This window comes from Camelina sativa, chromosome 20 (assembly GCF_000633955.1).
Source record: "Camelina sativa cultivar DH55 chromosome 20, Cs, whole genome shotgun sequence".
In the NCBI taxonomy this organism is placed as follows: domain Eukaryota; kingdom Viridiplantae; phylum Streptophyta; class Magnoliopsida; order Brassicales; family Brassicaceae; genus Camelina; species Camelina sativa.
This window is the reverse complement of record NC_025704.1, coordinates 22,442,243-22,453,582: the sequence shown is the minus strand read 5'-3', so window position 1 is coordinate 22,453,582 and position 11,340 is coordinate 22,442,243. Positions and strand designations below refer to the sequence as shown.

Sequence of the window (11,340 nt, the reverse complement as noted above, 5' to 3'; positions counted from 1 at the left end):
TGGTCATGAGGTCAGCTTACGGATGGGAACTTGTGCTTGTCAGCGTTGGGACCTCACTGGTATTCCTTGCAATCATGTAATCTGTGTCATCAATGACATTCGTCGTAGACCGGAAGAGTAAGTCAAACAAGGTTTTCATCATCAATTGCTATAAAATGTCTTCTTAATATGTTGATTATGCGTTTGGTTTTGGATATTTGCAGTTATGTTGTTAACTATTATAGGACTGGAGTTTGGATAGATAATTATAGGAACAACATAAAACCAGTTAATGGGGAGCTTTATTGGCACAAAACCGATAAGGAACCCATTGGAGTACCAGGTTTCACGAAGATGCCAGGACGTCCTAGGAAGAAGCGGATAAAACCTGCACATGTGTCCCCATCCAAGCCCAATAAAGCAACTCGTCATGGAAGGACAATCACTTGTGGTAACTGCAAACAAGTTGGACATAACCGTGGGACTTGTAAGAATGAATCTTACGCGATTGAAGGTCCAAAACGGAAGCGTGGAAGACCTCGAAAGATACCAGTAAGTGTAAATCTTCCCTTAATTTTTTGAACTTTTACATTTTCTTATGTTTGTCTTCTTTAACATTTCAGGTTGATGGTGAAAGCAACCCAAATCCACCAAAAAGGCGAAGAACAAACACTCAGCCGCCTCCTGCTTCTGCATCTACATCAACATACCCATTATCATCTAGTGCTCCTGCAACTACATCAACATTTCCATTATCATCTAGTGCTCCTGCTGAAGGCTCAGCTCCTGCTGAAGGCTCAGCTCCTGCACGTCGACGTGGTCGTCCACCGGGTCAAGGTCGTGGTCGTCCTCCAGTCCGGAAACAGCCATCTATTCCAAGAGGAATTGGGGTATACATATGCCCTTTCACAGATCGAGTATTTGATGTTAGAGGAAACAGAGCACGAGATCTTGGAGGTGCTCCGGCGTACAACACATCTCAGGGACCACGCCAACTCTAGTAGTATTAACAATTGGGTTACCATGTTAACTCTAGTAGTCTTTTGCATCCCATCCCATTTTAAACTTTTTGTATTATCTATGACAGTTGTTTTTTGGATTGGTAACTTTTCTTATGAATGCTTTGATTATTGTCTACGGTAACTAAACAACAACGATAGCAAATCACATTAGTTCATATTCAACCAAATACAACACTAAGCAAGTACACCACTACTTCAAAGCATGAACGAGAACTGCAACAACACATACAAAACCCACCCATGATAAAATCATACATTGGCGAAGCATCTTCTCCTTCTCGCTGCTCACCATAATTTCCTGCTTCAGCTTCATGTTTTCCTGCTCCATTGCATCCCATACCTTTGATTTCACAATTGTTTCTTCTTTTAGCTCTGATTTATCAACCATTGATCCTCTTTGAGTACCCCTTTCCCGGTTTCTACCTTCAACCAATGCTCTAAGCTTCTTCAACTCTTCTTCTTTGCAATTAATTACATCACGGGCTTCTAGCAAAGCTTCTTTTTGCCACCGTGAGGTTTTTCAACATCAAACCAACTAAAGAAATCACACACACCCCTCCACGCATCTCCACATTTGTAAAACCTTCTCCCTGGATTTGCATCGGTCCAAGACTTTTTCATGATCGCCACCTTGCCACAGTCACATAAAACCTCCCCACTACTTGGCCCGAAGCTCATTCCTCTACTAGTAGCATTTGACCCACTTCTTGAATTTTGGCTTCGATTCATCGTCTCTTTCCCGAAACTCGTTTCTTTCTCCAAAATCAAAATTAGGGTTTAAATTTGGGGATTTTTCTAAATTGAAATTTATAAGCACATGTGTTTTTTGTTTCAACTCTACTCGAGTTAACTTAACCACATATCAAACGGAAGTTAACCACTGTGAACAGTCTCGTTAAGTCTAATTAACCCGCGGTTGTGAAGTGGGTGCGCGGCTAAATGTTTGAGTATTAATCTGGGCAAAGAAAAAAATTGGAGTATTAAACTGGAAGTGATAAAAGTTTGTGTATTAAAGTGGTAATAGAAAAATAGTTGGTGTATTTTTATGGAATTTTTCCTTTTTTATTTTTTGTAAAACTATTTATTTGCTTTCTGTCTATCCTGGTTCTCTTCCATCTGTGATTGTAGGTCCTTTCGACATCGACTCTTGAGTATGTAGTCCCGCAACTATTGTTCTCTTCCGGCTTTTTTGTTGATTTTGCGAGTTTTTCTTTTGGTTCTGTTGTTTTAATTTATGTATTCCGCCGGATTTAGGATTTCAAAGTTGCATTCCACCTTTGTATTTGATTCTTGTATTAAATAATGAAAATGTTTAAATAAAAAATAAATAAATTTATTTGGTCTCTGTAAAGAAACTAGGCCCAAAAAATAAGCAAGAGAAAATCCAAAAAAATGAAGTTTCTTTGCTCTATGTCATCTCTTTCGGTTTGGAGTGCTTAACGGAGCCCAACGAGGTATCAAGTATATTGTAGTAAAATCAAAATTTTTTTTTTTTTTTTTTTTTTTGGACAAAGTAAAATAAAAAACCTATAATTTCAATATATGCCAAACTTTTTTCAAAAAGTAAAAAGTAATGTTGCTTGTAAAGATAGACCAACCTTCATGATGTGACTATTGTAATCGTAGTATTAATATATAATAAAAAATAAAAAATCATATTCTTGTAGGCTTGTAGCCCGCAATCTTGAATGTATTAGTGTAAAACCAAAATCGAATCATTCAAAACCTCATGGATATAAAAAAGAAAAACTAAACCAAGTAAATTGAAATAGAATTCCTAAAGAGTTGCGAACATTGACCTGAAGTTCATAATATGGTCTTAAACGAAGTTTTTACAATCTACTAATTTAGTAACAAAAATAATGTCACACAAAAAATAAAAATAAATAATAAGTGTCTATTTTGAGTTATTAAGTTGAATTGAAGTTTAAGTGTTTTATTACTGTAGAAAAATAAAAATCTTAATCCGAAAATCTGCTTAAAATTGATAGATTTTACGTGATTTTCATTAAAACAAATTATTGTAAAATGTCTCGACTCGAGTAACCTTACTAATTAATTGTTATTTAGACGATCTTAGTTTTAATTCTTGTAAGAATTTTGTCAAATCATATTCTTCTCCAGCCGACCAGTAGGTTATACACACAACCCATGTGAATAACGTTGAATTGTGGATATACACACCAACCTTCTTGATATATGACCATCCTAATCGTAATATTAATACATAATTAAACAAATCCCAAACAAATGCTCGTGGTACAATTAAATATTTACTATATATAATAATCTTAACATTATATAGTACACAAAGCTAACGTGACTTAGCTTGCACAACAACTCTTCCACGTTTTTGAAGCTAAATTAACGTTGACAAATAAACCACAAACCCCAAAAACACATAACAATTAAATGTGTACAACCAAAAACTACTTTGTGTTGGATCCGAGAGAAGCCACCGTGTCGGATCTCATACATCTTCTCTTCTCCTCGGATATCGGGAACAGAAAGTTCATTGATTCTTCGGAAGAGAGGGTTGAGGATGATCTTTCAAGATTCCGGCGACGGTGGATCATCTTTGTATCCATCGTTGTTCAAAAACTCATGATTCTCCTAAAGAAACCTCTATATTTTTTGGGGTTTTCTTTTGCTTATTGGCTCAACCTTCTTTCTTCTAATGGTGGTTTCTTCATGATACTCCCAAATCTTTCCAAAGGTCAGATTTTCTTAAAACAGTTTTTTTTTTCCCTTTTGTTTAGAAGGTTAGTGGGTACGTATACGTTGGATTAATTACGCTAAACTTACACTTCTACGTCAAAAACACTATAATTTCTTCATTTCGTTTCAACGGGAATTAAGAGGATATATATAATAGACAAATAATTGATGGTTATGCTATGAATTATACTTCAGAAAAGATTATGTCATTATGTGTCACGCTAAGTTACTCCAAAGGGGTTTTCTGGTTTATCATAATCTTTTAACTAATCCAGTGTTGAAACCACGTCTCGGAGATGACCTACAATTAAACACAACTGGTGACGTACACCAATATCATGATTACCTAATTTTTTTTTTTGCAAAATATCTGCGGTTTGAGTTTAACATAAATATATATATATCAGGAAAGATTATTTGGCCGGAGAAAACATCAGCGANATATATATATTTCAGGAAAGATTATTTGGCCGGAGAAAAAATCAGCGACATTTGCATCACTAATCGGAATCCTAGACCGGAGACTAGAGTTAGACCAGAAGGTAGAGAGAGGAAGTAAAAGATACAAAGCAATGTTGTCAATTATGGCTTCTAAGCTGTCTTACGAGAATAGAAACTTCGTCAGCTCCGTTCTTCACAACCATTGGAAGGTTTTATTATTTAACTCTTTCCTTTTATATTAACGATATTTCTTTTCTTTCACAACTCTCGCTATAATAAAATTATATAGGTTTCATATTAAACAATAGTAGTTTTGATGTACTCATGCAGATTCACATTCTATCATTAATAATTGACTTTGAATTGATCTTGTCGAATATATATGGTTTGTGATGTGACTGGTGCAAAAAATGGAGATAAAAATGGTGTAAGGCCATTTCCTATTAAACTAAATGATATTTTTATTGTTTTAAAAATGCTTTCTTTGTTTTGTTTTTCCCTCTTTGATACTAAATTGTTTTTTTAGTTGTCAAACAATATACATTACAGAGACTTGAATTTGGACAAAGACACAATAACGATATGATATACTAGATGTGCTAGACTCCTAGTCTATCATTTTAAAGATTGTTTTCTTTGCTTATTCTATTTTTCTGTAGTTTTATTTTGTTTTCCTTGTAAAGTTGAAGAGAACATTTTCTTTGCCTAAAGTTTTATATGTAAATATACGACAACTGATACATAGTTCTGTCATTAGCTGTATCTTTTTTCATCGAATTATTTAACTTTATCTTATAATCATAATTAAGCATGATCATGCATGATTTCCTTTGATTAAGAAAATAAGATAAACAAATTAAATCATTTAGAAAAACAGATAAAATTGTGTATTGGACTTATAATCCCTCTTTTTAACTATATTGTGGCACAGATGGACTTATTAGGTTTCTACAGCTGTTGGAATGGTGAGCCTACTTCCCACTTTATATATTAAGATTCATGAAAAATTAATTTAATTGGCCCAAAGAAGGCAAAACCACGTGAAACAACTGTCTGATATGTGCAATATTTTATTTATCCTTACCTAAATGAAATTGATTACAAATTTACGATAATATATAGTCGGAACAATGATAACCAAAGAAAAAACATTATATTTCATTATAATGGGGAAGACTAATGAAACTTTAAGGTTTAAACTAACGACTTACACATTTTCATTAAGAAAATATGGTTTTTTCTAAAAAGTATATGAGTATGTGCGCTAAAATAGTATTAAACTATAAAAGGTCCTAACCTCACTTTATATAAATCTTTAATTTATAAATTTTTCAAAAATATTTCACAGTTTCCAGACTATTTGATTGAATTTTCTCTTTTCATCAAACACAAAAACAAAAATGTATTAAATAATATATGTTTTTTCTTGGATTTCTTAGGTTACCAGAAACAAAGATCAACAGAGGTGATTGTTATAAAAGACACAAGCACAGATCCAAACCTCATCATCGTTAGTTTCAGAGGCACTGATCCTTTCGATGCAGATGATTGGTGCACAGACTTGGATCTCTCTTGGTAATTTTTTAATATATTTTTTTTTATCTTGATACATAAATCTAAGATCCTGGAAGTTTTGTTTTGATTTCTCTTCATTAATTACTTCTGTCTAGCTAGGTTAGTCTTTATTCAACTAATATTAATCCTGGAATTTCAGCATTTGGTTCCCCAGATAAAACTAATATTGATTTCCAATATAGGTACGAAGTTAAAAATGTGGGAAAGATCCACGGCGGATTCATGAAAGCTTTAGGTCTTCAAAAAGAAGGATGGCCTAAAGAAGTAAATCTTGATCAAACCCAAAAAGAAACAAGTTTATATGCGTACTACACTGTTAGGCGTCACTTAAAAGAAATTCTCGACCAAAACCCGACATCTAAATTTATATTGACTGGACATAGTCTAGGTGGAGCCCTAGCAATCCTATTCACGGCCGTGTTGGTGATGCATGATGAGGAGAAAATGCTAGAAAGGCTTGAAGGAGTTTACACATTTGGGCAGCCACGTGTAGGTGATGAGAAGTTTGGAACGTTCATGAAAAATTCGTTGAAGAAGTTTGACGTCAAGTATGAAAGATATGTATATTGCAACGACATGGTTCCTAGGTTGCCGTTCGATGACAAGACACTCATGTTCAAGCACTTTGGGCCATGCCTTTACTATGACAGTTTCTATAAAGGAAAGGTTGGTTGCATATTACTATCTATTATCTTTTTTTTTGTACTCATCTATATGATTAGGGAATTGCATAATTCTCGACACTTTTTGTTCCGTAATGAAGTTCCTTCTCATATGAGAATGTACTTCTAGTCTTAGATGGAAACAAAAGGGAACACAAACTAAATGATATAATAAAATACATTTGGGAAATATGAGACTTATTGTCCATTTCCCTCATAATACCATTTACTCACTTCCCCTACTGATGATAATCTTTTGTTGTTTGATGTTATATTCAGGTAGAGGAAGAGGAGCCAAACAAAAACTACTTTAATATTTTATGGGCTATACCAAAGATAATGAATGCAATGTGGGAGTTGATACGAAGTCTCATCATACCTTACTGGAAAGGTGGAGAGTTCAGAGAAGGATGGTTCTTGAGGTGTTTCAGGGTTGTTGCATTGTTGATTCCAGGATTACCTGCTCACTTCCCTAATGAATACATCAATGTCACTCTTTTGGGGGACTTGCCTCTTCTTCACTTACCTGACTCGCATCTTGACTAAATTTTGACAAAGTCAATTCCAATTTCTTTTATGTTATATATTGTTGTGTTCAACTTTTCCTAAATGAAAATAATATATATCATGAGAACTTTTGTAGATTTTAATCCGCGGTACACTTTGACAAAAAAGTTAAAAGTTTAAGTTGTATTTGTTTGTCTTGTTTAGTGTTTAAGATTGTATAATTATATTTTATTGTTGATTTTATGTTTTAACTTGCAACATACGTTACATACCGCAAAGAAATTTGATTTTTATACATCATATTAATTTGATTAATTTAACTAGATGTATATAAGTCTAATATCGATAGTGTTAACAAAATAAAGAAATGAAGTTTACCTGTAAAGTATCGAGTTAATGATATTTTAACTTTTTAATAGTTTAAATTCTTTAAAAGTAATGAATTGAAGTAAACTAAATAAAATTTATAAATTTGAATGTCTGGTTAATCAAAGCTCCCTACTCATTTGTTTTTAGAATTATTTTGGTTTCTTCTATAGTATAACTCTGAAAAATTTTCTTATTTTTTCAAACGATGTGGAACATTGTATACATATTCTTTTTTTTTTCATCGATTGAGTAATATATATCTATTTAAAAAAATTTGAATCACATCATATGCAAGAAAAATCAAATTTTTAGTAAATAAAAATGTTTTCTATAATAATTCAAAATAATTTATATAAGATCATATAAAAGTGAAAGGAGAAATCATATATTTATGTTTGAATTAGGTAGAGAGATTTATGGAAATTAGATAAATTTTGGAAATATTTTTTTTTTCAAGGACTTTCATGCAATTAAGTATAAGTTAAAGGGTAGGGGTGTCAATCGGGCTGGCTTGGCCTGGCCCGGCCCAAAACCCGCAAAGTCCGCTTATATTTGAGCCCGGCCCGGCCCGGCCCGAAATATTTTCGAGCCTATATTTTAAAGCCCGGCCCGATCCTGACAGGGTTACAGTGCTTTTCGGAATTTTTAGGGCTTATCTTACGATCAAAAAAATCAAACTTCTAAGTTTATAACATCTCTTAAAAATCAATGTTTAAAGGTACAATATAAAACAAATCAATCAAAATTTAAATAGATCATCTATATTCACTGAAACCAACTTAATCTAAAATAAAAATTTTTAAACCAAATAAATTTTTACACTTTAAGTCTTTAACCAAATAAAAAGATATATAATTTATATTAAATATCACAGATAAAGATTTCAGAAGTATTAAGTAAGGTTATTAAGTAAATATGAGAACTAAGATTAGAGTTTTAAATTTTATTACAAAAAATCATTAATCAAATATTGCAATCAAACAAAAATGTTAGCCGGCAAGTACAATTATATTTGTTTAAGGGTTTTTCGGGCCGGTCCGAGCACGATGGGTTAAGCCTTAAAAACCCTATAGCCCGAACGGGCAGAGCCCTAAAGACCCGATTTTTTCTGAACATATATTTAAGTCTGAGCCCGACGTTTTTCAGAACCGAACCGGGCTAGCCCGCGGACTTTGGCCCTAATTGACATGTCTATTAAAGGGTATAATATGTACTTCAAAAATATTAATATATATATATATATATATATAATATAACATGTTAAAAAAAAAAGATATTTTGCTATCACATGAAAATTTGAGAAAATAACGTGTTACAAAACGAAATGGCATGTGTTAAAAAAAACACGGCAACGAAGATTCTAAGAAAGATTGAAATCGAAAAAGAAAAAGAAGTAGAATAATACAAAACCTTATAATTTTGCTACCCCTCTCACAAAAGTACTATAGACAAAGGTTTTTTTTTTTTTTTTTTGTCATCTGGTTTTATATTATAACTGAACAGATTACATCTGTTGAATACAAAAAAAGTGAAAACAAAGAAATCACTTAAACACTAAGCCCAAACAAGGGAAGCTAAGCTGGCAAGTAACACACTTCCAGAGACATAAGCCGGAAAGATACAAACTTCCGGAAACCAAGATACAAAGACTAAACAGCCTAGAAAAACAGGTCACTAAGGAATAAACAAAAACCAAAGTACTAAAACTGCCCAGCTGAATCAGAAAGAAACTCACAAGCTTTCCCGTAGAACCTGTAAACGCCGGAGAGTACTGATAAGACCGGAAGTGCCATAAACCATGATAGCACACCGTCGACAAACCATCATCAGCACTGGCAGGAACGAAAGCAAGCTCGAACGACATCAGAGAAACAGAAGCCACAACCATTCAGTCGCACAAACCCAATCAAGAGAAGGCGAGCCAAACTAGGGACAAAGAAGAAACCTTGAGATTCGACCTGAGACAAGCCAAAGAGGACTAACAGCTCTTACACGCGGACCCTCGTCGACCCAGCTTTAACCATCTACAGAATCAAAACTGGTGACCTCCTCGCAAGAGAACAGCTGAAAGACGAATCCACTACTATGCCTAAACCCAAAACCACAACTCAACAGAGCCGCTGAAATGAGCTAGTATTCAAAATAGAATTTTGGAAGATTTTGGAGGATTTATGAATTTTTGGATTTTAGGAGATTTTCATTGAGTTTTTAAGGTAGTTTGGTGGATTTGTTATTATTTTCTATTTTTGAAAAAAAAAATGTAATTTGATGAGATTTGGTGAGACTTTAAGTGGGTTTTAAGAAGATTGTCAAGTCCATAAACGAGAATATAACATAACAAAAAGACTTTTGGCAATTTGATCGTATAATTCAAAGATTTTTTGCTCTATTGCGGTTTTGTCTTGTTTTCTTTATACCTCATCACTATAGTCTACTCTTGATTAATGATAAATTAAAAAACGGTCTATTACGCAAATGAATGTGTCCGTCTCAACCGCTCCAACCATTCACATGTATTGTATACTAACTAGTCCTGGGCAATCGGGTACCCAATCGGGTTTCGATTCTACCCAATCGGGTTTTGGGTAAATCGGTATAAGACCTATAGATCCCATTCGGTAATTTACAAAAAATTCGGTTCGGTACGGTTAGTAACTGGCCAGGTTCGGAGCGGTTTTCTACTCCAATACAAAATCCGAAATAACCTGAAATTTTTCCAGGTTATAATCGATTCGGTTATTTTCAGTAACCAAAGTACTCAAATAACCGACTTAAACCCGAGATAACCAATTGAAATTATAAATACCCATGTAAATAACCAAAATAATCGATTAAACCATAGCCCATTCGGTAATTCTGCTTAACCCGAACCCTACCCAATACCGCTTTTATCGGTTCGGTTCCGGTACGGTTCTTCGGTACCGGATATTATGCTTAGAGCTAGCCTTAGTGGGTCAAGGTCTTATTAGGCCTTTAGGTTAAACGGATCTAAAACGGTGGCCCAATATACTTAAGTTACAACCCGAACCCGGACCGAAGTCCATTTTACCAAGGCCTCTTAACCGATTCGGTAATTCTACTTAACCCGAACCCTACCAGATACCGCTTTTATCGGTTCGGTTCCAGTACGGTTCTTCGGTACCGGATATTATGCCCAGGACTAATACTAACTTTGTAATTTTGTTTTGATATCAATAAAATTATTTTGTAAAAATTGTTTGTTTTACAAAACATATATATACAAACGATAAAAAAAAACAATAAAAAAACTCTACTTTGTGTCAACAAAATAACGGAAGATCTGATTTGTAACACAAATCCATAAATTTGCAACAAATAAACAAAACTAATATCTTTAGAAGCGATAAAAAAAATTGTAGTAAAAACTTAATAAACAAATTTTATATCATTTTGTGATTAGTAAAAATTAAAATTGTAAATCACATAACATAGTAAAAAAACATATTACATGTTAAGAAGTGTTCTAAAATTAAGTTTGATCTTTCTAAAAAAATGAATTTTCTTCTTTTCTTTTTTTTTTGCTGAAAAAAAAAATGAATTTTTTTTGGGTTAGATAGGTAGATAACCTGACTGGATTTATATAAAATTAAATTAAAGCACTCTATTGCATCATGCCCCCATATTCATAGCATCGGTCCACATATGTGCAGCTATTGTTGCTCTCCAGTTATTAGCATTAACTCTTTGTTGTTCTTGAGTACCATGAAACTCTTCAGACCATTGTTTATATTGACCTTTAGCTTTCACATCTTTTGTATCTCCCATTGTAGCTTGGAAACTAAAGCCATACTAAAGAAACAAAAAAATTTGTAAGCAACCATTAACTACGTACAAACGTTAAAAAGCAGAACAATTCGACAATAAACTAACAATATCTAAGACAAACATCATCTAAACGCATGAAAGTGACACAAACATTGAAACAGAACATGGAGATTAACAAAAGTAAATCAAGAGAAATATTCACTTTGACAGAAGAGAAATACAAGAGCGACGTGAAGTGATTAGGGGCGGAAGCTATAACGAGAGAGACGGAGCTGCGTTAT

At 33.5% G+C, this 11,340-nt stretch overlaps 1 protein-coding gene across 2 annotated transcripts; it reads left to right on the top strand.

The window, feature by feature from the left end:
* Positions 3,414-7,039, top strand: LOC104771434. 2 transcript variants are annotated; one of them, XM_010495954.2, is made up of 6 exons: positions 3,414-3,717; positions 4,176-4,369; positions 5,092-5,125; positions 5,600-5,735; positions 5,918-6,401; positions 6,677-7,039. In XM_010495954.2, exons 1-6 carry the CDS (start codon positions 3,414-3,416, stop codon positions 6,941-6,943), a joined length of 1,419 nt encoding a protein of 472 aa, XP_010494256.1. In that variant the 3' UTR covers positions 6,944-7,039. The 2 variants fall into 2 exon arrangements, with proteins under 2 accessions (XP_010494256.1, XP_019097280.1); XM_019241735.1 differs by lacking the exon at positions 3,414-3,717 and adding an exon at positions 3,725-4,039.

Coding starts and splice junctions, on each gene's coding strand:
- LOC104771434 (XM_010495954.2), top strand. CDS start 3,414: ATGTGTACAACCAAAAACTACTTTGTGTTGGATCCGAGAGAAGCCACC. Junction 4,370..5,091: donor TTCTTCACAACCATTGGAAG/GTTTTATTATTT, acceptor ATTGTGGCACAG/ATGGACTTATTAGGTTTCTA. Junction 6,402..6,676: donor ACAGTTTCTATAAAGGAAAG/GTTGGTTGCATA, acceptor TGTTATATTCAG/GTAGAGGAAGAGGAGCCAAA.